This window comes from Ylistrum balloti, unplaced genomic scaffold (genome assembly GCF_031769215.1).
Source record: "Ylistrum balloti isolate Yb309-2 unplaced genomic scaffold, AGI_CSIRO_Ybal_v1 Utg370540, whole genome shotgun sequence".
Taxonomy (NCBI): Eukaryota; Metazoa; Mollusca; class Bivalvia; order Pectinida; family Pectinidae; genus Ylistrum; species Ylistrum balloti.
This window is the reverse complement of record NW_026782343.1, coordinates 597878-625370: the sequence shown is the minus strand read 5'-3', so window position 1 is coordinate 625370 and position 27493 is coordinate 597878. Positions and strand designations below refer to the sequence as shown.

General features: G+C 36.5%; 1 protein-coding gene across 2 annotated transcripts; it reads left to right on the top strand.

The window, feature by feature from the left end:
• Positions 1 to 1349: 1349 nt before the first annotated feature.
• Positions 1350 to 27427, top strand: LOC132556021 (glutathione synthetase-like). Of its 2 annotated transcripts, none has more exons than XM_060220411.1 (12): positions 1350 to 1461; positions 2666 to 2852; positions 7839 to 7914; positions 8224 to 8399; positions 9666 to 9708; positions 11099 to 11172; positions 11319 to 11486; positions 13060 to 13129; positions 13452 to 13643; positions 13888 to 13969; positions 21200 to 21389; positions 25344 to 27427. In XM_060220411.1, exons 1-12 carry the CDS (start codon positions 1374 to 1376, stop codon positions 25468 to 25470), a joined length of 1473 nt encoding a protein of 490 aa, XP_060076394.1. In that variant the 5' UTR covers positions 1350 to 1373; the 3' UTR covers positions 25471 to 27427. The 2 variants fall into 2 exon arrangements, with proteins under 2 accessions (XP_060076394.1, XP_060076395.1); XM_060220412.1 differs by having other exon boundaries at positions 21200 to 21324; positions 25344 to 25358.
• The last annotated feature ends 66 nt before the right edge of the window (positions 27428 to 27493 follow it).

Below are 27493 nucleotides of genomic sequence, written 5' to 3'. Positions count from 1 at the left end.
AATCTTTTTTGTTTAGGATGACATATAGACATACACAAAAATCTTGTTGTTGTTTATCCAATTATGTTTGATTGTGTTGCTAGGTATTCTTATACTGAATTGAAAAAAATCTTTGACATATATGCGATAACATACACATAATTCTCTGATAAACTCAGCATTTGGTGAAAACATTGTGAAAGTAGGACCACAACTCACTTTTGCTTTATCACTTTTCTTTTATGGAAAGTAAGTTTTGATCGAAAAAGTTATGATAATTTCCAAGATTTCGTCACAAGTATTTATATTTTCTGTAAATCTTCTGCTGATTGGTTGGATGCATGAAATGCTGAGTTAAATTTTCACCAGACTTTCCCCTGAGTTAAATTTTCACCAGACTTTCTCCTGAGTTAAATTTTCACCACACTTTCCCCTGAGTTAAATTTTCACCACACTTTCCCATGAGTTAAATTTTCACCACACTTTCCCCTGAGTTAAATTTTCACCAAACTTTCCCCTGAGTTAAATGTTCACCAGACTTTCCCCTGAGTTAAATTTTCACCACACTTTCTCCTGAGTTAAATTTTCACCACACTTTCCCCTGAGTTAAATTTTCACCACACTTTCCCCTGAGTTAAATATTCACCAGACTTTCCCCTGAGTTAAATTTTCACCAGACTTTCCCCAGAGTTAAACTTTCACGAAACTTTCCCATGAGTTAAACTTTCACGAAACTTTCCCCTGAGTTAAATTTTCACCACACTTTCCCCTGAGTTAAATTTTCACCACACTTTCCCCTGAGTTAAATTTTCACCAAACTTTCCCCTGAGTTAAATTTTCACCAGACTTTCTCCTGAGTTAAATTTTCACCAGACTTTCCCCTGAGTTAAATTTTCACCACACTTTCCCCTGAGTTAAATTTTCACCACACTTTCCCCTGAGTTAAATTTTCACCAGACTTTCCCCTGAGTTAAATTTTCACCACACTTTCCCATGAGTTAAATTTTCACCAGACTTTCTCCTGAGTTAAATTTTCACCAGACTTTCTCCTGAGTTAAATTTTCACCAGACTTTCCCCTGAGTTAAATTTTCACCACACTTTCCCATGAGTTAAATTTTCACCAGACTTTCCCCTGAGTTAAATTTTCACCACACTTTCCCATGAGTTAAATTTTCACCACACTTTCCCATGAGTTAAATTTTCACCAGACTTTCCCCTGAGTTAAATTTTCAACAGACTTTCCCCTGAGTTAAATTTTCACCAGACTTTCCCCTGAGTTAAATTTTCAACAGACTTTCCCGTGTTTATTCTTGTTTCACTTTTTTGTGGTATCTTATTCACAGTGCTGCCATTTTCTGCAGATATGAGTTGAGACCTTGAAGAATCCCACAATATGGCTACAGTATTAGATAAAATTTCTCTCAGTGAAAGGAAGATTCAAGAAATTGTCAAGAAAACAAAGGAGCATGTATTACTATATGGTTTGTATATCTGGGACTTAATTTTGTAAAGGACCACTTGGTTTGTAAATTTAGGACTTAATTTTGTAAAGGACCACTTGGTTTGTTTATCGGGGACTTAATTTTGTAAAGGACCACTTGGTTTGTATATCGGGGACTTAATTTTGTAAAGGACCACTTGGTTTGTTTATCGGGGACTTAATTTTGTAAAAGACCTCTTGGTTTGTATATCTGTGACTTAATTTTGTAAAAGACCTCTTGGTTTGTATATCGGGGACTTAATTTTGTAAAGGACCACTTGGTTTGTATATCTGGGACTTAATTTTGTAAAGGACCACTTGGTTTGTAAATTTAGGACTGAATTTCATAAAAGGAGACATATTGTTTATGATAACAGGACAAAAACATATTGTTTATGATAACAGGACGAAGACATATTGTTTATGATAACAGGACGAAGACATATTGTTTATGATAACAGGACGAAGACATATTGTTTATGATAACAGGACGAAGACATATTGTTTATGATAACTGGACGAAGACATATTGTTTATGATAACAGGACGAAGACATTGTTTATGATAACAGGACGAAGACATATTGTTTATGATAACAGGATGAAAACATATTGTTTATGATAACAGGACGAAGACATATTGTTTATGATAACAGGATGAAAACATATTGTTTATGATAACAGGACGAAGACATATTGTTTATGATAACAGGACGAAGACATATTGTTTATGATAACAGGACGAAGACATATTGTTTATGATAACAGGATGAAAACATATTGTTTATGATAACAGGACATATTGTTTATGATAACAGGACGAAGACATATTGTTTATGATAACAGGATGAAAACATATTGTTTATGATAACAGGACGAAGACATATTGTTTATGATAACAGGACGAAGACATATTGTTTATGATAACAGGACAAAGACATATTGTTTATGATAACAGGACGAAGACATATTGTTTATGATAACATGACTCACCTTTAAAGGATTATCTATTGGGTTAGTTGGCTACAAACTGCTTTAAAACAAAGTTATATATATGAATCACATCATGTATAAGTCATGGATGTCAATAATTCTTTTACTGGTAATAAACATCAACACAATAACTGTAATATCTAATTTCAACATGAAGATGTACGTCTTGTTTTGTGTGAAAAAACCCCTTAAGATAATTGTTTTTATCAACAGGTATAATTATGAGAACAGCAGAATCTCCAGGGAATTCAGACAAAGTCCAGCATGCTCCTTTCACTCTTTTCCCTTGTTTGGTACCCCGAGGGGCTCTGGCTAAGGTAAAGTCAATACAAGTACACTTCAACAGGCTGATGCATATGGCAGCACATGACACTGAATTTCTACAAGAGTGTCTGAGCAAGTGAGTTTTATGGTGCTTCTTCTGAATCTTTCTTTTTTATTTTGGTGAGAGCTGTTGTAAATTAACCCCTTTTCAAAATCAAAAATGTCTGATCTACATAAACCCTCTGCAAAGTAATCAAGACAACAAGTACAGAAAAGTTTATACAATATCTATGTTTCAAAACCGGATAGTGACATCTGTATGATAAAGCCTATAGTATACTGGAATGAGTATGGTGAAGTTTATTCAAGGTAACAGCTTAAAAGTATGTTGAAAAAGATTCTGAATAAACTGAGGAAGCATACAGGGATATCGTTTTGCCAAACTGTACCATGTGTTCTGATAAATCATATTTACAACAATCAAATGAAAACACTTGGATCACTTTTGAGGTAAAAGTTAAAGAATTGTATCCTGTTGGGATAAGAATCTATCAACTCTGGTCAGGTTTATGACTTCAAGTCGAGGTCACAGGTGTGGAATATTGAATGAAGTTTTTTAGGTAAAAATTAATGTTGATATGAATGTTATTGCTTCTGTACTTGATGGTGTTAAGACCTAAATGTTTTTGAATGATTAAAGTAAGATGACTCATGTTAATGGGATAATTGAAGTATGATGACACATGTTACGGGATAATTGAAGTATGATGACACATGTTACGGGATGACTGAAGTATGATGACACATGTTACGGGATGACTGAAGTATGATGACACATGTTACGGGATGACTGAAGTATGATGACACATGTTACGGGATGATTGAAGTATGATGACACATGTTACGGGATGACTGAAGTATGATGACACATGTTACGGGATGTATGATGACACATGTTAATGATTGAAGTATGATGACACATGTTACGGGATCATTGAAGTATGATGACACATGTTACAGGATAATTGAAGTTACGGGATGACTGAAGTATGATGACACATGTTATGGGATAATTGAAGTAAGATGACTCATGTTAATGGGATGATTGAAGTATGATGACACATGTTATGGGATAATTGAAGTATGATGACACATGTTATGGGATAATTGAAGTATGATGACACATGTTATGAAGTATGATGACACATGTTACGGGATGAGTATGATGACACATGTTACGGGATGACTGAAGTATGATGACACATGTTACGGGATGACTGAAGTATGATGACACATGTTATGGGATAATTGAAGTATGATGACACATGTTATGGGATAATTGAAGTATGATGACACATGTTACGGGATGATTGAAGTATGATGACACATGTTATGGGATAATTGAAGTATGATGACACATGTTACGGAATGATTGAAGTATGATGACACATGTTATGGGATAATTGAAGTATGATGACACATGTTACGGGATGATTGAAGTATGATGACACATGTTATGGGATAATTGAAGTATGATGACACATGTTATGGGATAATTGAAGTATGATGACACATGTTACAGGATAATTGAAGTATGATAACACATGTTTTGTGGATGATTAAAGTATGATGACACATGTTACGGGATGATTGAAGTATGATGACACATGTTACGGGATGATTAAAGTATGATGACACATGTTACGGGATGATTGAAGTATGATGACACATGTTATGGGATGACTGAAGTATGATGACACATGTTACGGGATGACTGAAGTATGATGACACATGTTACGGGATGACTTAAGTATGATGACACATGTTACGGGATGATTGAAGTATGATGACACATGTTACAGGATGATTAAAGTATGATGATACATGTTTGGGGATGATTGAAGTATGATGACACATGTTACGGGATGACTGAAGTATGATGACACATGTTACGGGTTGATTTAATTATGATGACACTTGTTACGTGATGATTATAGTATGATACACATGTTACGGGTGATTGAAGCATGATGACACATGTTACGGGATGACTGAAGTATGATGACACATGTTACGGGATGATTGAAGTATGATGACACGTTACGGGATGATTGAAGTATGATGACACATGTTACGGGATGATTGAAGTATGATGACACATGTTACGGGATGATTGAAGTATGATGACACATGTTACGGGATGACTGAAGTAAGATGACACATGTTACGGGATGATTAAAGTATGATGACACATGTTACGGGATGACTGAAGTATGATGACACATGTTACGGGATGATTAAAGTATGATGACACATGTTACGGAATGATTGAAGTATGATGATACATGTTTGGGGATGATTGAAGTATGATGACACATGTTACGGGATGACTGAAGTAAGATGACATGTTACGGCATGATTAAAGTATGATGACACATGTTACGGGATGACTGAAGTATGATGACACATGTTACGGGATGACTGAAGTATGATGACACATGTTACGGGATGACTGAAGTATGATGACACCGGATGATTGAAGTATGATGACACATGTTACGGGATGACTGAAGTATGATGACACATGTTACGGGATGACTGAAGTATGATGACACATGTTACGGGATGACTGAAGTATGATGACACATGTTACGGGATGATTGAAGTATGATGACGCATGTTACGGGATGATTGAAGTATGATGACACATGTTACAGGATGATTGAAGTATGATGACACATGTAACGGGATGATTGAAGTAAGATGACACATGTTATGGGATGATTAAAGTATGATGACACATTTTACGGGATGATTAAAGTATGATGACACATGTTACGGGATGATTGAAGTATGATGACACATGTTACGGGGTGATTAAAGTATGATGACACATGTTACGGGATGATTGAAGTATGATGACACATGTTACGGGATGATTGAAGTATGATGACACATGTTACGGGATGATTGAAGTATGATGACACATGTTACGGGATGACTGAAGTATGATGACACATGTTACGGGATGATTGAAGTATGAGATGACACATGTTACGGGATGATTGAAGTATGATGACCCATGTTACGGGATGATTGAAGTATGATGACACATGTTACGGGATGATTGAAGTATGATGACATGTTACCGGATGATTGAAGTATGATGACACATGTTACGGGATGATTGAAGTATGATGACACATGTTACGGGATGATTGAAGTATGATGACACATGTTACGGGATGACTGAAGTATGATGACACATGTTATGGGATGACTGAAGTATGATGACACATGTTACGGGATGACTGAAGTATGATGACACATGTTACGGGATGACTGAAGTATGATGACGCATGTTACGGGATGATTGAAGTATGATGACGCATGTTACGGGATGATTGAAGTATGATGACACATGTTACAGGATGATTGAAGTATGATGACACATGTTACGGGATGATTGAAGTAAGATGACACATGTTATGGGATGATTAAAGTATGATGACACATTTTACGGGATGATTAAAGTATGATGACACATGTTACGGGATGATTGAAGTATGATGACACATGTTATGGGATGACTGAAGTATGATGACACATGTTACGGGATGATTGAAGTATGATGACACATGTTACGGGATGACTTAAGTATGATGACACATGTTACGGGATGATTGAAGTATGATGACACGTGTTATGGGATGATTAAAGTATGATGATACATGTTTGGGGATGATTGAAGTATGATGACACATGTTACGGGATGACTGAAGTATGGTGACACATGTTACGGAATGATTGAAGTATGATGACACATGTTACGGGATGATTGAAGTATGATGACACATGTTACGGGATGATTGAAGTATGATGACATGTTACCGGATGATTGAAGTATGATGACACATGTTACGGGATGATTGAAGTATGATGACGCATGTTACGGGATGATTGACGTATGATGACGCATGTTACGGATGATTGAAGTATGATGACACATGTTACGGGATGATTGAAGTATGATGACACATGTTACGGGATGATTAAAGTAAGATGACACATGTTATGGGATGATTAAAGTATGATGACACATTTTACGGGATGATTAAAGTATGATGACACATGTTTTGTGGATGATTAAAGTAAGATGACACATGTTACGGGATGATTAAAGTATGATGACACATGTTACGGTATGATTGAAGTATGATGACACATGTTATGGGATGACTGAAGTATGATGACACATGTTACGGGATGACTGAAGTATGATGACACATGTTACGGGATGATTGAAGTATGATGACACGTTACGGGATGATTGAAGTATGATGATACATGTTACGGAATGATTGAAGTATGATGACACGTTACGGGATGATTGAAGTATGATGATACATGTTTGGGGATGATTGAAGTATGATGACACATGTTACGGGATGACTGAAGTAAGATGACACATGTTACGGGATGATTAAAGTATGATGACACATGTTACGGGATGACTGAAGTATGATGACACATGTTATGGGATGACTGAAGTATGATGACACATGTTACGGGATGACTGAAGTATGATGACACATGTTACGGGATGATTGAAGTATGATGACACATGTTACGGGATGATTAAAGTATGATACACATGTTACGGGTGATTGAAGCATGATGACACATGTTACGGGATGACTGAAGTATGATGACACATGTTACGGGATGATTGAAGTATGATGACACATGTTACGGGATGATTAAAGTATGATGATAAATGTTACGGGATGATTGAAGTATGATGACACATGTTACGGGATGATTGAAGTATGATGACACATGTTACGGGATGATTAAAGTATGATACACATGTTACGGGATGATTAAAGTATGATACACATGTTACGGGTGATTGAAGTATGATGATAAATGTTACGGGATGATTAAAGTATGATGATAAATGTTACGGGATGATTGAAGTATGATGACACATGTTACAGGATGATTAAAGTATGATGACACATGTTTGGGGATGATTAATGTTTTGGTGATCACATTCAACCCTATATAGATTTAAAATATTGTAGTTTACTTAAATAATTCACTTACAAATGTTTTCCAGTGTCGTAAAAGTTGATGATTTCAATAAGCGTCTTTGGGATATTTTACTAGTAGTGGCTGAGGAAGGTGTTGCACAGGTGAGTTATCTCCGAAATTACCAAGCAATTACTGAAGTATAATGGTGGCATGGTTTTAAATGACTTCAGGTGTTAGTGTGAAACAGCATTATGTCTGTTGTAACTGCCTTTCAGCAGAAGAGAAAATACTCCACTGCCTCTCATGCTACAACATCAGCGGTGGTCAGGACCAGATAAAGTATTATTATGGTTGAGGAAGACATTTTCCTAATTTAATCAGAATGATTCAAGGTCAATAGATGTGAGTCACTTCTAATTTCTGATCACATTAATGAACTGATATTGAATTAATTTTGTTTCTACGTTCAGCCTGTCAGTCTTGGCTTGTTCCGTAACGACTATATGATGGATGTGAAACAAGGGACCTCTGTTGACCAGACGACCCAAGCTTCCATACCAGAGAATATACAGATGAAACAGATAGAGTTCAACATGATTGCATCAAGTTTTGGTGGTCTGGTATCTCCACTGTATAATGTTCATCGGTGAGTTGTTTTGATTCTTTGTTCTTGCATTGTGTCTTCAGGCCTCTGACCCCTTGACCACTGCAGGCCTCTGACCCCTTGACCAGTGCAGGCCTCTGACCCCTTGACCACTGCAGGCCTCTGACCCCTTGACCAGTGCAGGCCTCTGACCCCTTGACCACTGCAGGCCTCTGACCCCTTGACCAGTGCAGGCCTCTGACCCCTTGACCACTGCAGGCCTCTGACCCCTTGACCACTGCAGGCCTCTGACCCCTTGACCACTGCAGGCCTCTGACCCCTTGACCACTGCAGGCCTCTGACCCCTTGACCACTGCAGGCCTCTGACCCCTTGACCAGTGCATGCCTCTGACCCCTTGACCACTGCAGGCCTCTGACCCTTGACCAGTGCACGCCTCTGACCCCTTGACCAGTGTACACTTTGTTATATAGGTGACCCAGTCACCTCCTATTGATGGTCAGCTTCTGCTTGTCCATTATGATGTGTATCATTGAAATATAAATGCCCCACAAAAACGTTTCACTTAGGTAAAGCACAAATAGTTTAGGTCATTCATTAATTGATATTTTGATTAAGATAAACACAAAAATTGAGACACATGAACTATTTCTGGAATATTAAAAAATTCCATTAAACAAAATGTAATATGCATATACAAGCTGATTCACATTATCCACCATCACCATGGCAACTTTTTAGACTTGTTAATTTAACAGAAGACAGCAAACTCTACATATCAGTTGAAACTGGCTGTTTTCTATAAACGACTTATACATAAAGATGTACATGTACAACAAATTTCAATAAATGTACATAAACAAAACTTTCTTGTAAATATCATTTTGAGAAATGTCACTTGAAAACAAAGTATAAAACAGCTTCACTTTACCATGTTAGGGGTTCACTTTAACATGGGCTTCATTTTACCATACTATGTCAGGAACTCTGAATTCTCTGTGTTGTGACTGAGCTACCTGGTCACCGGTTGTCACCTCGACTAGTCTCACTGCACTCTGTTCTTTTCCTTAGTCTACAAAGACAAATCTTGTAGTTTTTATCCTTTGTCAATTACACATGCTTTGTTTGAAACAAGGGTTGGTCACAGACACCAGTTTATTATGAGAGAGAATATATAACAGATTGAGATTCAAACTGAAGACATGTGAGCTCTATAAATGAACTCTCATACCAATTCACTTTAATATGAAAACATGATTTTCTATATAAGGTCATAAATATATCTGTTACATGTATTTCAATTTACCCAGGTACTCTCTGACAATTGCTGGTAAAAAGTTTGATGATTCACAAGTAAGTGTTTTTACTGTTTTTTCCAACCTGGAAGTTTTATATGTATACATGTATATGTAAAAATTATAAAATTGATTTAATTATGGACCTAGTTCACCTCCCCATCAAGATTGTGACTTCTCTTTCCATTACTTCAGACTTTTTTCATTTGCTCCCAAGGCTTCATCAGCATCACTGACATGTCCCAGAAGTACAAAACAGCTGTATGATGCAGTTTAATTCATTGTTTGACTCTGCTGTACTTAAATCTAAACTTGTACTAAAAAGTTGATTGCTATCCACCTGATGATACATGTTTTGTTTAATCTTTGATCTTGTTTTACTTTAGAAATGACATTTATTGTTCATCTTGATTGAAAGACACTACTACAAGCCACCACAAACAAGCATACTGTAGTTTAGGTAGGGACCTGCCCTACCGTTCACACATTATTTACTGTTACTTATTACTTGTGATATCAATACTTGAAATTTGTTATCTGTAGCACTGTCACCATTTACATTGTATATATATGACTGAACTTATATTGACTGCAGCTTATTGAAAAAGTAAATCAACACAGATTTCTATCTTTAAATAATGATTGTCAGCTTTCCATGGAGGAGATAGCTGATATGGATCTCCTATTTTACAACTAGATATTCAGCGACTCTTTCCTGTCGATGCATTATAGTATTAAAATGTAGACAATTTATAAGATTTACTGATAATTCATGTCTTGAATTGTGTGAGTCAAAACTTTGTGTTGGAAGTAATACTTTGTGTTGGAAGTAATACTTTGTGTTTGAGTCAATACTTTGTGTTGGAAGTAATACTTTGTGTTTGAGTCAGTGCTTTGTGTTGGAATTAATACTTTGAATTTGAGTCAATAATTTGTGTATGAGTCAATACTTTGGATTTGAGTCAATACTTTGGGTTTGAGTCAGTACTTTGTGTACGAGTCAATACTTTGGATTTGAGTCAGTACTTTGGGTTTGAGTCAGTACTTTGTGTACGAGTCAATACTTTGGATTTGAATCAATACTTTGGGTTTGAGTCAGTACTTTGGGTTTGAGTCAGTGCTTTGTATTTGTCTATTATCAGTTTGACAAAAATTTTGAAAATATGTAGATTCTTTTTTGAAACATTTCACCTGTGATGTCCAACTTTGTATATGACATCATTGCTAAGGTTACAGGAAAAGCAGTACTAAGTAAGACTCAAATGAAAATTAACTGAAGATATGCATCAAGAAAAAAAATTTGAAAGGTATGGATATTGAATCAAAACATGTGATGTGTTATATCTGACTGTTTTGTGTGTGTCTCATTCCTTAGGTAGAAAATATCTGAAAAGTGGATGACTTAAAGTCATTTAAATCTTATTTATGAAATGTAATACTTTGTATAGGTACCTGAGAACAACCCAGCTAAGGAACTAGCCAAAGGATTAGTGGAAGGATGGAAGGCGTATGGAAACAAAAGGTAAAACTTCCTTGATAAGAGAGATTTATTGTGAGAAAAATTAACCTTCACCTTCCTGTGATGTTCTCAACCCTTGGGATAAGATTCTTTTAGGATTTGTCTTGAAATATTTGTATTGTAACACAGATTATATATGTGCATTCCAGGGCATGTGTGTTGTTTCTGGTGTCCGATCCAGAGAGGAATACTCTTGACCAGAGACGAATTGATGCAGAAATATTTTCCTGTGACAGAACAGTTTCTGTTAAATATGCCACCTTCAGAGATATGAATGATCGAGGCAGTAAAAGGATTAGTGACAAAGCATTAGTTATGTGAGTAACAAAAGTGTGGAGGAGGTTTGATCAGGAAAACGAAATTGCCAACAGGGGACCATTTGCTTATGAGGAGGTTTCAAATCTTCTATAATTAAAAGCAAGAATAAAGAATAGAAATGATCAAACTTTTTTGAAAGAAGAAATAAAATTTGAATGTTGGTATTAGCAGTGATGTATAGCACAATGTCTATTAGGATTTAAACATCCTTCTACATGTATCTTGCAAATGCCTTCTTACCTGGTGATGAATTTATGACCTGTTCAGAATATAAAAATGTTATTCCAAGCTTGTGATCAGAAATCATAAGTAAGTTAAGCTTTGGAATCAAAGATTTACACAAAAATGTTTCAAACATTGAAAATAGAAGATCACCTATAAATACATGATAATTATATACTTAACCTATATAATTGTTCTCAAACATTCAAACTTATTGACCTTTTAAAACACCCTGTCACCTTACACTTTAATGATTGTAGGTCAGTGACACCGATAATTGTGAGTCTTGTCTAAGTATTTGTGTTTTCCAGAGATGGCTGTGAGGTGGCCGTCGTTTATTTCCGTACTGATCACTGTGAGTCTTGTCTAAGTATTTGTGTTTTCCAGAGATGGCTGTGAGATGGCCGTCGTTTATTTCCGTACTGATCACTGTGAGTCTTGTCTAAGTATCTGTGTTTTCCAGAGATGGCTGTGAGATGGCCGTCGTTTATTTCCGTACTGATCACTGTGAGTCTTGTCTAAGTATTTGTGTTTTCCAGAGATGGCTGTGAGATGGCCGTCGTTTATTTCCGTACTGATCACTGTGAGTCTTGTCTAAGTATTTGTGTTTTCCAGAGATGGCTGTGAGATGGCCGTCGTTTATTTCCGTACTGATCACTGTGAGTCTTGTCTAAGTATTTGTGTTTTCCAGAGATGGCTGTGAGATGGCCGTCGTTTATTTCCGTAATGATCAAAGTGAGTCTTGTCAAAGTATTTGTGTTTTCCAGAGATGGCTGTGAGATGGCCGTCGTTTATTTCCGTACTGATCACTGTGAGTCTTGTCTAAGTATTTGTGTTTTCCAGAGATGGCTGTGAGATGGCCGTCGTTTATTTCCGTACTGATCACTGTGAGTCTTGTCTAAGTATTTGTGTTTTCCAGAGATGGCTGTGAGGTGGCCGTCGTTTATTTCCGTACTGATCACTGTGAGTCTTGTCTAAGTATTTGTGTTTCTAGAGATGGCTGTGAGGATCACTGTGAGTCTAAGTATTTGTTTTCCATAGTTTAGAGATGGCTGTGAGATGGCCGTCGTTTATTTCCGTACTGATCACTGTGAGTCTTGTCTAAGTATTTGTGTTTTCCAGAGATGGCTGTGAGATGGCCGTCGTTTATTTCCGTACTGATCACTGTGAGTCTTGTCTAAGTATTTGTGTTTTCCAGAGATGGCTGTGAGGTGGCCGTCGTTTATTTCCGTACTGATCACTGTGAGTCTTGTCTAAGTATTTGTGTTTTCCAGAGATGGCTGTGAGGTGGCCGTCGTTTATTTCCGTACTGATCACTGTGAGTCTTGTCTAAGTATTTGTGTTTTCCAGAGATGGCTGTGAGGTGGCTGTTGTTTATTTCCGTACTGGATACAGTCCCGAGGACTACAGTTCTGATAAGGTACAAACAGGAAATTATTGAAAATCCACTACTGATTACCGAAAAATCTTATCAGTGAAGGAGATGTTTTCAATTACTTTCAACACGTGTGTGGTGTATTTTACATGATCAAACTTGGATTTGAATCACAATGTATTGATTTTCATATAAAATTTTTGCCTGCAGTAGTTTGCTTATTTCAGTTCACAGCAATATATCAATTTATATAATTTTGATTATTTTTTGAATACTGAAGATTTGTGTTTCAAAATTGTCAGCTGGAATTGCAAATTTTTAGAAAATTTTCATATGACTTCATTTGTTTTGCTTTTCTTATAATTAGGATTGGGATACACGTCTGATGATTGAACGATCAAAAGCTATCAAGTGTCCAAGCATCCAGTACCAATTAGCAGGTACAAAGAAAGTCCAGCAGGAGCTTTGTCGACCTGGAGCTGTGGAAAGGTTCATTAAGGATGCTGATATAGCACTGGCTATCAGAGAGACATTTGCATATCAGTACAGCCTAGACATGGTAAACAGTCAAACTGATCCTACCTCTCCTGAACCTGCCTGTTTTCTCAATTTTTATATGTACAGAATAAAATTGATACTTCTATACAGAAATTAATCCTTGTAAATGGCATTTTTATTCAACAGTCATTAAAATGTGTTATGATATTTAGTACATGTATCTTGCATTTCCTGTGGAAAAAGTTGTACAAAGAATATCTTTCTTATTTATTGTGACTGTGATTTGCACATACTGTATATTGTAGGGTGAGGACGGCGATAGAGGGATAGAAAAGGCTTTTGCTAATCCTCAGAACTATGTCCTTAAACCAAACAGGGAAGGTGGAGGTAGGTAAAGGTTGATTAAAAGTGACAGAGATGGTAGGTTAAGTTACTGTAACCCTGACAGTGAGGGTGGAGGTAGGTAAAGTTACTGAAACCCTGACAGGGAGGATGGAGGTTGATCAAGTTACTGAAACCCTGACAGTGAGGATGGAGGTTGATCAAGTTACTGAAACCCTGACAGGGAGGATGGAGGTTGATCAAGTTACTGAAACCCTGACAGGGAGGATGGAGGTTGATCAAGTTACTGAAATCCTGACAGGGAGGATGGAGGTAGGTAAAGTTACTGAAACCCTGACAGGGAGGATGGAGGTTGATCAAGTTACTGAAATCCTGACAGGGAGGATGGAGGTAGGTAAAGTTACTGAAACCCTGACAGGGAGGATGGAGGTAGGTAAAGTTACTGAAATCCTGACAGGGAGGATGGAGGTTGGTCAAGTTACTGTAACCCTGACATTGAGGATGGAGGTAGGTAAAGTTACTGAAACCCTGACAGGGAGGATGGAGGTAGGTAAAGTTACTGAAACCCTGACAGTGAGGATGGAGGTTGATCAAGTTACTGAAATCCTGACAGTGAGGATGGAGGTTGATCAAGTTACTGAAACCCTGACAGGGAGGATGGAGGTAGGTAAAGTTACTGAAACCCTGACAGGGAGGATGGAGGTTGATCAAGTTACTGAAATCCTGACAGGGAGGATGGAGGTAGGTAAAGTTACTGAAACCCTGACAGGGAGGATGGAGGTAGGTAAAGTTACTGAAACCCTGACAGTGAGGATGGAGGTTGATCAAGTTACTGAAATCCTGACAGGGAGGGTGGAGGTTGATCAAGTTACTGTAACCCTGACATTGAGGATGGAGGTAGGTAAAGTTACTGAAACCCTGACAGGGAGGATGGAGGTAGGTAAAGTTACTGAAACCCTGACAGGGAGGATGGAGGTAGGTAAAGTTACTGAAACCCTGACAGTGAGGATGGAGGTTGATCAAGTTACTGAAATCCTGACAGGGAGGATGGAGGTAGGTAAAGTTACTGAAACCCTGACAGTGAGGATGGAGGTTGATCAAGTTACTGAAATCCTGACAGGGAGGGTGGAGGTTGATCAAGTTACTGTGAGAGTTATCTGCCGCTACCCAAGGGAAGTCGTGGAAATTTGTTCCGAGAAAATTTGTGAAATATCAACGATTACGCCTGAGTAATGCAGGTAATTTTTGCACAACTGAATTGTTAACTGCTTTAGCATCAAGTTTGTGTATTCAAATTAACAGTAGTATTCCAAAGTGAGTAGATATGTCTTCCAAAACAACTGATGTAAACAAGATATTGTCTGCACTGAGCGACTTATTGACCCAAGCATGTACATGTAAGCGGACAATCAGCGGAGCATGACAACACTGCTCCCACTGCTCAGGGTTATCAATGGTAAGAGTTATGAATGGTAAGAGTTCGAAAGGGCAAATGCTCATGTCAATTCTGATACAATACCGAATGAAATAATGCCCTCAAATGAAATACAGTATCCGTATGGCTATGGTTCAGTAAAACCTGTGTTTCTAAAAGAATCTGATGTATTTGGCTACAATGCTGTCAATAAACAATGGCTTAACCATATAGAGATGTACAGAAGTTTGAGAAATGTGATCAGCGCTGAAAATCTAAGTGGTATTCAACGTACTGGAAATGTGTGGAGGATATATCCCGACAATGCTGACGATCGCGTTACACTCCTCAGTAGGGGTGTGACCGTTAGGGGTAAACATGTATTCCTGGTACCTGAAAATCCAAGGCGACCGAAACATGACCCTGATTATACAACTAGTATCTAACATTCCATTGTCGGTAGATGATCGTGTAATTAAAACCTCGCTAGAGGAGAATGGTTGTGAAATAAAAGTACAGAGAGAAATTAACAATAAACTCACGAATTGTGACACAGGGGACAGAATAGTTTTTACAAAAAAAACTCGAAAAATATTTGCCCAAGACAATGCCCATGGGAAGGTACTATGGGGCTATTTGGTACTACGGTCAACCGAGGGGACAACACAATGAGCAACAAAATAAAAAATGTAAAAAGTGTTGTGAAGGAGGTCATGAACAATCAGAATGTTCCAATGACTGGAAATGTCTATATTGTAAAGAATATGGACATAAAAGGCAAGAGTGCACAAAAATACAGAACACGGAACATACTATCAGTGACACGGAAGAGGAAACACAAAACGAAGAAGAAACACAAAATGAGGAAGGAGCAGATACAAAGCCGGGTGCAACCAGCACTAGAAAAAAAATACGAAGGAAGCAAAAGGAGAAAGGGGGAGAAAATAAAGACAAACAGCAGACTCAGACATTAGACAAGTTCATCAAGGCGGGAAACCACGGTTTTGATACTCCAAAAAATCGTGACAGGAGTCAATCGAAATCGCGAACATCTCCGTTTGACAAAGAAAATAAAAACACAGACAAGTATGAACCATAAACAAACGTGCAAAATAAAGATATAGTACATATTCTTTCCTTAAATGCCCAAGGACATATGGATAAAGGATCTATATCAATGGATGAAAAAACAAAAGTTTGACATTTGACTGTTACAGGAAACACATTTTACACAAAATATACTAAATCGACTAAAAAAGGAAACGGATGATTTTGCTATATGCTAAACAAAATAAAAAAAGGTACAAGTATTATTGTAAGAAAACATTTGAACGCAAATATCATAAATTCTTATATCAAAGATAATGGTAGATTTGTCTAATTAGATATTGAAAAAGAAAACAAAATGCCAAGTATTGCTAATATTTACGCTCCGAATAATCAAAATGAGAGGAACGCTTTTTTAAAATCTGCGTTGATTGATATAAAAGAAAAAAGCACTGGAATGGTTATTGTTGGAGGCGATTTCAATGAAGTTTTAAAAGATTATGATAGAAAAAGTACCTCCCAAGCTAGAAATTAAAATAAAACTTACGGCCTTAAACAGCTTAAAAAATCTTTAAGACTAGAAGACATTTGGAGGGAGAAGAATAGACATAAAACACACTATACGTGGAGACGTAATAGACAAGGAGAAGCTAGTAGGATCGACTACTTTCTAATTGAAAATACCATGAACAATTTAGTAAAATCATCGGACATTAGACCGGCACAAATTAGAAGTACTGATCATCAAGGTATATCTTTAAAATTATTTATGGGTAAAGATAAGGGTCCTGGAATATGGAAGCTAAACAACAGTATACTAGGGGATAAAGTGTATGAAAATCTAATCATTAAATGTATTCAAAATTCAAAACATTACTGTGAAGAGAATAACCTAAGCATGGGATTACTGCACACTTATGATAAAAAACGAATCAATCAAATATAGCATATTAAAATCAGAAAAACAAAAATCAGACATATGCTTACTCGAAGAACGTCTGAGAACAATAAATGAGAAGAAAAATATTACCGTCACTGAGGCGGACGAAGCAAATAGTTTTGAAAAAGACTTAGAAAAATTGTACGAACAAAAAGCAAAAGGCGCACAAATTAGATCACGAATCAAATGGACAGAAGAAGGAGAAAAAAAACACGAATTTTTTTCTAAGTCTTGAAAAGAAAAGACAAACAACAAAAGTAGTAAATGAACTTGAAAATGATAACGAAACTTTAATTCAAGAACCTGAAAAAATATTGAAAGAAATAAAAACATTTTATGAAAATTTATACACGACTATAAATCCGCCTGAGATAAATATAAATGAATACATTAAAAATACAAATGAATTACGCAGCTAAATAATACCGAATCTAAATCTTGTGTAAACTAACAGAAAAGGAATGCAAACATGCACTAAATCATATGAAAAAAAAATAAAAGTCCCGGTACAGATAGATTAACCGTAGAATTTTATCAAGCGTTTTGGAAACACAAAGAATTTAGAACTTAATTCATTAAATGAAGCTTATGACCATGGCGAACTTAACGAATTTCAAAAATATGGACTAGTTTCTCTGATTTATAAAAAAGGTAATGCTGCTAATTAGAGAATTGGAGACCGATATCTCTACTAAACATTGATTATAAAATTGTTGCATACTCTTTAGCAACAGGATTAAAATCAGTTATGCCGAAAATCATTCACACGGATCAAAACGGATATATTAAAAACCGATTCATTGGCTATAATATTAGACAAATTCAAGACATAATTGACTACTCCGAGAAATTTGATATTGACAGTTGTTTACTATTTTTAGATTTTAAAAAAGCTTTTGATACCATAGAATGGAAATTTATGTACACAAGTCTTCAAAAATTTGGTTTCAGAGTTTTGTTTATAAATTGGATAAAAACTTTTTATAATAATATTAAAGGATTTGTGAAAAATAATAATTGGATTACAGAAGAATATTCAATATCCGGTGGAATTAGGCAGGGCTGTCTGTTGTCTTGTTTGATTTTTGTTATAGCAGTAGAGATATTAGCAGCCAGAATAAGAAACGAAAAGGATATTGACGGTTTTAAGATAAATGGAAAAAGTTCGAAAATAGCACAATTGGCTGATGATACAACTCTGTTCTTGAAATGAAAAGATATAAAGCATGCAATTAGCGTTGTTGAAAGGTTTGGGGAATTATCTGGGTTACAATTGAACAAACATAAGACAGAGGGAATGTGGTTAGGGTGCAATAAGGGAAGGAAAAACACTTACGAAGGAATCACATTCAAAAAGGAAATCAAATTATTAGGAATATTCTTTGGAACTAATAAAAAAGTCTCTAAGAATTTAAACTAGGAAAGCAATAACATTTCAATTGATGAAATGTTGAAGAACAGGAAGAAAAGGAAATTAACTTTAATTGGCAAAACAGTTGATACCAAAAATAACCTATACAGCAAATATGCAAGCTGTAGATAAAGAAAAGATACAAGAATTAGAAAAAAGTATCTTTGATTTCTTCTGGGACGGAAAAAGAGATAAAGTTAAAAGGAAAACAGTAATAGGAAAATACGAACAGGGAGGGCTTCAGGTACGACACTTAGAGTCACGTATCGACATTATTAGAATGGGATGGGTGAAAAGACTAACAGACCGATCTGAGGCAAATTGGAAACTGATTCCTTAAAAAATTCTCAGTAATTATGGATCCAACTGGTTGATTTTCAAAAGGAATATGAAAAATATTGAAAACATACCGAATTTGAAAACTAGTGTGACTGACTTTTATCTACAAGTATTGAAAGCTTGGTTTAAATTAGGTGGAGGCTTGAAAAAAGATCCTCAAAGTTTTGCAGACATAAGAAACAAAATTATATGGGGTAACAGACACCTACAATTCAAAGCGAAAGCGCTGATCAATAAGGACTGGGTTGAAAGTGGTATAAGCAGAATAGCAGATGCAGCAAAGTCTCAGAGATGAAAATCTTATCTATAACAAACTAAAAGAAAAACGAAATTGGATAAGTGAAATATCAAAATTAAAAAATGCTATACCAAACCAATGGAAACTATAGTTGAAAAAGGAAGACTCAATAAAAACCTTGGTAAAACATCAGACACTTTATCCCTGTATGATAAAAAGTCAGATAGATACATAACACTAGAAAAGCATAATAACAAAAGTCTTTACAAAAAGGTCTTACAAAAAAAATTGTACCCTCATATATTTTTGATTATTTGGGAAACCAATTTGACATTAAAAGATCACAATTTTTTGAGAATTTCTTTAAATTTGTATTCTACAAAAGGCATGAAAATAAGCAAAAATTTGTCAAATGGAAGTTATTTCATTGTATCATACCCAGTAAATATCAACTCCACAAACGGAAAATGGAAGAAAATAATCTTTGTAATGTTTGTGGTGTTTTAGAAAATTACAGCCACTACTTCATCGAATGTAAGTATTTTGAAACATTTTTTTGAGTATTTTATTGTAGTTTTTAGGCTGATCAAATTACTAAAACCCTGACAGGGAGGATGGAGGTAGGTAAAGTTACTGAAACCCTGACAGGAAGGGTGGAAGTAGGTAAAGTTACTGAAACCCTGAAATGGAGGGTGGAGGTAGGTAAAGTTACTGAAACCCTGACAGGGAGGGTGGAGGTAGGTAAAGTTACTGAAACCCTGAAATGGAGGGTGGAGATAGGTAAAGTTACTGAAACCCTGACAGGGAGGGTGGAGGTAGGTAAAGTTACTGAAACCCTGACAGGGAGGGTGGAGGTAGGTAAAGTTACTGAAACCCTGACAGGGAGGGTGGAGGTAGGTAAAGTTACTGAAACCCTGACAGGGAGGGTGGAGGTAGGTAAAGTTACTGAACTGACAGGGAGGGTGGAGGTAGGTAAAGTTACTGAAACCCTGAGGGAGGGTGGAAAGGGAGGGTGGAGGTAAAGTTACTGAAACCCTGACAGGGAGGGTGGAGGTAGGTAAAGTTACTGAAACCCTGAAATGGAGGGTGGAGGTAGGTAAAGTTACTGAAACCCTGAAATGGAGGGTGGAGATAGGTAAAGTTACTGAAACCCTGACAGGGAGGGTGGAGGTAGGTAAAGTTACTGAAACCCTGACAGGGAGGGTGGAGGTAGGTAAAGTTACTGAAACCCTGACAGGGAGGGTTGAGGTAGGTAAAGTTACTGAAACCCTGAAAGGGAGGGTGGAGGTAGGTAAAGTTACTGAAACCCTGACAGGGAGGGTGGAGGTAGGTAAAGTTACTGAAACCCTGACAGGGAGGGTTGAGGTAGGTAAAGTTACTGAAACCCTGAAAGGGAGGGTGGAGGTAGGTAAAGTTACTGAAACCCTGACAGGGAGGGTGGAGGTAGGTAAAGTTACTGAAACCCTGACAGGGAGGGTGGAGGTTGATAATGTTGCTATGGTTTTCACTACTTCAGTCATTTGCTTATTTACTAATGAGTTGAGTCTGATTATGGCACAGATGGTTCTCACTGAAATTTGAAACCCTACTTAACTCACATTCAAGATAGCAACCACCATCATCTGGTAAAAATTATAACTACTTCTTCCTCTGAATATCTATGTAGCGAGTGATATTACTAAACTGATTTCATAGTCTAAATAACAACAGACGCTGATATAGCTTGTAATGAAGAAATTATCTTGTCAATTTTTGCTTCACTTTCTTCGGAAAATTAGGTGACACTATGTGCTTATTTGGTTATAAACTAATGAGATTTTAGCAAGATGATGATTTCTTATGTTGGACAAGTGAAGATCTGATAAATGTCATAATTTCATTCACAGGTAACAATATATATGGTGAAGATATCAAACCATTCCTTACCAAAATAATGAATTCCACAGAACGGTCAGGGTATATACTAATGGAGAAGATTCATCCCTGGCCACAGACCAATTATCTTCTCAAGGTCGGACTGGACATCAGCCTTCAAAATGTTATAAGTGAAATTGGCATCTATGGTGTTTATCTGGGGTAGGTGTGATTTTGAGTTCATCTGGCCCTAAAGGGAGCTTATGCCATGGTGCAGCGGCCGTCCAGCATCTGGTGTTCAGCATCTCTTGTCCGGCATCTGGTGTTCAGCATCTCTTGTCTGGCATCTGGCATCAACTTTTTCCTTTTAATGACCTTGACATATATTCAAGGTCAAAAGGGTCAGATTTGTCAAAACCTTGAAATGACTTCTTCTCATGAACTGATAGTCCTTTGAGGCATGATATTTGGCTGGTATGTTCCTAGGATGAAGCCTGACAAATTTAAAAATGAATTACCTTGGCCTACGTTCATGATAACAAGGGTCAAATTTTATGTCTTCCGAAAGGAAGGGCATATATTAACAATTTTGTCGGTCCGTGCTTCTGTTGGTCTGGCTGTACGTCATAATTTTGTCTGCAGCATAGGGTTAGAGTTAGAAAAACACAAAAACTGTAAGAGGTATCAACAGAAAACTGCATAGGTAGATAGCTCTCAAGAAGGAGAAGTGCAGTACACCAGAGTCATCATTCTTTTTTTAAGGAGTTATTGTCCTTTGATATTTTTTTATACTTAAAGTTTGTTGGAGCATTACACTAAAACTATAAGAGGTACCAGCATGAAACTTCTTAGATAGATAGACCTCAACAAGAAGGATGGCAGAGCAGAAGAATCATAAGAATCATGTATGCCCACATAACATGCCAGTGCACTAGTTATATGTACCCACATAACATGCCAGTGCACTAGTTATATGTTCCCACATATTAGGTTAGTGCACTAGTTATATGTGCCCACATAACATGCCAGTCCACTAGTTATATGTGCCCACATATCAGGTTAGTGCACTAGTTATATGTACCCACATAACATGCCAGTCCACTAGTTATATGTTCCCACATATTAGGTTAGTGCACTAGTTATATGTGCCCACATAACATGCCAGTCCACTAGTTATATGTTCCCACATATTAGGTTAGTGCACTAGTTATATGTGCCCACATAACATGCCAGTCCACTAGTTATATGTTCCCACATATTAGGTTAGTGCACTAGTTATATGTGCCCACATATTAGGTTAGTGCACTAGTTATATGTGCCCACATAACATGCCAGTCCACTAGTTATATGTGCCCACATAACATGCCAGTCCACTAGTTATATGTGCCCACATATCAGGTTAGTGCACTAGTTATATGTACCCACATAACATGCCAGTCCACTAGTTATATGTTCCCACATATTAGGTTAGTGCACTAGTTATATGTGCCCACATAACATGCCAGTCCACTAGTTATATGTTCCCACATATTAGGTTAGTGCACTAGTTATATGTGCCCACATAACATGCCAGTCCACTAGTTATATGTTCCCACATATTAGGTTAGTGCACTAGTTATATGTGCCCACATAACATGCCAGTCCACTAGTTATATGTGCCCACATATTAGGTTAGTGCACTAGTTATATGTGCCCACATAACATGCCAGTCCACTAGTTATGTGTGCCCACATATTAGGTTAGTGCACTAGTTATATGTGCCCACATAACATGCCAGTCCACTAGTTATGTGTTCCCACATATTAGGTTAGTGCACTAGTTATATGTGCCCACATAACATGCCAGTCCACTAGTTATGTGTGCCCACATATTAGGTTAGTGCACTAGTTATATGTGCCCACATAACATGCCAGTCCACTAGTTATATGTTCCCACATATTAGGTTAGTGCACTAGTTATATGTGCCCACATAACATGCCAGTCCACTAGTTATGTGTGCCCACATATTAGGTTAGTGCACTAGTTATATGTATATATCATGCCAGTCCACTAGTTATATGTTCCCACATATTAGGTTAGTGCACTAGTTATATGTGCCCACATATCAGGTTAGTGCACTAGTTATATGTGCCCACATAACATGCCAGTGCACTAGTTATATGTTCCCACATATTAGGTTAGTGCACTAGTTATATGTGCCCACATAACATGCCAGTCCACTAGTTATATGTTCCCACATATTAGGTTAGTGCACTAGTTATATGTGCCCACATAACATGCCAGTCCACTAGTTATATGTTCCCACATATTAGGTTAGTGCACTAGTTATATGTGCCCACATAACATGCCAGTGCACTAGTTATATGTGCCCACATATCAGGTTAGTGCACTAGTTATATGTACCCACATAACATGCCAGTCCACTAGTTATATGTTCCCACATATCAGGTTAGTGCACTAGTTATATGTGCCCACATAACATGCCAGTCCACTAGTTATATGTTCCCACATATTAGGTTAGTGCACTAGTTATATGTGCCCACATAACATGCCAGTCCACTAGTTATGTGTGCCCACATATTAGGTTAGTGCACAGTTATATGTACCCACTAACATGCCAGTGGCCACTAGTTATGTGTGCCCACATATTAGGTTAGTGCACTAGTTATATGTGCCCACATAACATGCCAGTCCACTAGTTATGTGTTCCCACATATTAGGTTAGTGCACTAGTTATATGTGCCCACATAACATGCCAGTCCACTAGTTATGTGTGCCCACATATTAGGTTAGTGCACTAGTTATATGTGCCCACATAACATGCCAGTTAGTTATGTGTTCCCACATATTAGGTTAGTGCACTAGTTATATGTGCCCACATAACATGCCAGTCCACTAGTTATGTGTTCCCACATATTAGGTTAGTGCACTAGTTATATGTGCCCACATAACATGCCAGTCCACTAGTTATATGTTCCCACATATTAGGTTAGTGCACTAGTTATATGTGCCCACATAACATGCCAGTCCACTAGTTATATGTTCCCACATATTAGGTTAGTGCACTAGTTATATGTGCCCACATAACATGCCAGTCCACTAGTTATATGTGCCCACATATTAGGTTAGTGCACTAGTTATATGTGCCCACATAACATGCCAGTCCACTAGTTATATGTTCCCACATATTAGGTTAGTGCACTAGTTATATGTGCCCACATATCAGGTTAGTGCACTAGTTATATGTGCCCACATAACATGCCAGTGCACTAGTTATATGTTCCCACATATCAGGTTAGTGCACTAGTTATATGTGCCCACATATCAGGTTAGTGCACTAGTTATATGTGCCCACATAACATGCCAGTGCACTAGTTATATGTTCCCACATATCAGGTTAGTGCACGAGTTATGTGTGCTCACATATCAGGTTAGTGCACTAGTTATATGTGCCCACATAACATGCCAGTGCACTAGTTATATGTGCCCACATATCAGGTTAGTGCACTAGTTATGTGTACATTTATCATGCCAGTGCAGTTGTTATATGTCTTTCACTTTTGGTGAGATTCTGTTATTTACATCTTTCTGGTGCATGGAAAGAAATAATCAGTAGACAACATTCACTAAAGCAAACTCTCTTGTGCTGCAATTTAAAAGCTATTTAATGATAAAGCATTGCACACGTAGAATGCCAAATGCTTGTGTGGTGCCTTTTTGATTTCAATGTACGATTAACTCCTGACTTTTATAATAACTACATGTATAATGTCAGTAGAGAGGACCTGTGATAATACAGGAAACTCGGTCTTCACAGAAAAATCGGGCCAAATATTAAACAAGTAATTCTGAATGATTCAGTATGTTTACATATTTAGCAACTATTTGTATAGAAATGTTTTTCATCTGTCACATTATTTTGAGTTATCTGCAGTGGCTTGGCACAGGAAATAATTTTCTTACCAATGGCTGGGCAAAGGAAATGATGCCATTATTTGTGACTCCTTGTTTGTTTACATAACTACAAGGGCTTTGGAGTCTAGACAAATATAAATATGCTTACCATAATTCTAGCAAATGTCTATTTTATTTCATTCTCGAAAATACAACATCAAAAAGTAGACTCTTATAAAGTAAACAAATTCAAATTTGTTTTGTAAAATGTCTATATTACAGAAGTGATGACACAGAGATCTACAACAGTTTAGCTGGTCACTTGGTAAGGTCCAAGACTTTGGGCACAGATGAAGGCGGACTGATGGTGGGGCTGTCCTGTCTCGACACACCATTTCTCATTGACTGATACAGCTGTTGAATCCTGTTGGTGTAGTCTTGTGTTTTGTTCCTCAACAGACATACCAGAATTATGAAATGTGTGTAAAGGAGCAGTGTTTTAATATGATAGGAGAATTGTTGATTTTCGATATTTATTTTTTCATGATTAAATTATCATTTTAAATAAAGTAATAATCTTGTAAGATATCCAATGCTAAAGGGAATGTGGTCATCTGAGAGTTTAGACCTTATTCAACATGGTGACATTTTAACTGTGGTCATCTGAGAATTTAGACCTTATTCAACATGGCCACGTTTTAACTGTGGTCATCTGAGAATTTAGACCTTATTCAACATGGTGACATTTTAACTGTGGTCATCTGAGAGTTTAGACCTTATTCAACATGGTCACATTTTAACTGATTTTAAGGGACGATCTTGAAGAAATAACCTAAAGGAAGTTTATAGATGAGTTGATAGAACAATTAAATGTTAATATGAGTTCTTGATAATTACAGTAATTAACAATTCTTTTATTAATTTAAGTGGTATTTCATTTGAAGTGACAATCTTATAGAAGGTTTAATAAGAGACGTTAATTAGAATTAATCATGAAAAAAGGCAATATTAGCAGTGAATTGATATGATAGCTCTAGTCAAATCTAGTTTTCTAAAGGAAGAAAATTTTAAGATTTTGAATAAAGAACTTCATCGCATTTACTATTGTAATTAAATTAAAAAATAATGAACCAGAAAACATGTCTAAATACATAAAGTATGTAGGAGATTATAATAGTTTGAGTGGCATTATATTTGTAATCTTACATAATATTTGATGTTCACAAGGAACGACTTTTGATGTCTTCCACTGTACATGACTACGGCGTATAAATTAGCATTTAAGATGTAAACAGTGTATGGGTATTTATACAAATTGTGTTCTGTGATTGGAATTGGAATTTACATTTATGACCTTATAATCAAATTGTGATGTTAATATTTGATTTAGCTTAAAATACATTATATTATTTTTCATCAAAATCAGGTGTCATCAGACTCTTTATGACTTAATTGAACTCGCTGAAACTTTTGCATTTATATTGATGATTAGTATCTTGTTTATATGGCATGGTTCTCCAGTGTTTATTCTGAAATCATCATTAGTTTCTCAGGTACATAATGTTATATGGTACATATATAAAACACTGGAATTATAATAAGACCTAAAAATATTAATCTGATTTTGACAAAGTTTTGTAATGTTTGAACTCTTTGTTCTTTACAGAGTTAATGCCCTTTGTTATAAAATTTTTGTCTGGAGTATTACTTTGCCCACTCTGAAGCAAGGATCATACTTAGACAATGTGCTGTGTACCAAATTCATGGCTTTCGACCCCTAAATTACAGGGGTATTGGACTTTATTGAAAATGTCTTGTCCATAGCATAACTCTGCTTGCATTTAATGAAGGATGATAAAAATTGGTGTATACATTGATCATATGAAGATGATGTGCTTTGTGTCGATGTTAGGGCTCAAAATCCTTAAGTTACAGAATTATTGCCTTTTGTTAAAATTGTTTTTGTCCTGTAATGTGGTTTTAGGGGAGCATTCATCAGTGTCACTGATACTCTTATTGTCTCTTATCTGATTAAAAGTGGTTAATTCATACCATCTTCGTCAGTGATAGTACGCTTTACATTGGTCATTTATCTGATAAAGGTTACCACCATGTAGTCATCGAAACCTTGTGTTATAAGAATTTCAATTCTATCCTTGACATGTGTCTATGTTGATGGAAACATGATTTCAAAACTGATTATGTTTTCAGCATTCAACAATAAATATTTGAATACAAGTGCAACATATTTGTTGCTCTTTCAATAAATGTGATGGGTTGAAGATCAAATTGATAGATATATTGATTTTTGTAATAGTAGGTATTTTATAGTAGGGTTCTTTTAACCATATAATTAGCTTAATAGATTTACCTGTATATCCATATATATAATATATAATATCGAATAATCCATATATATAATATATGATATT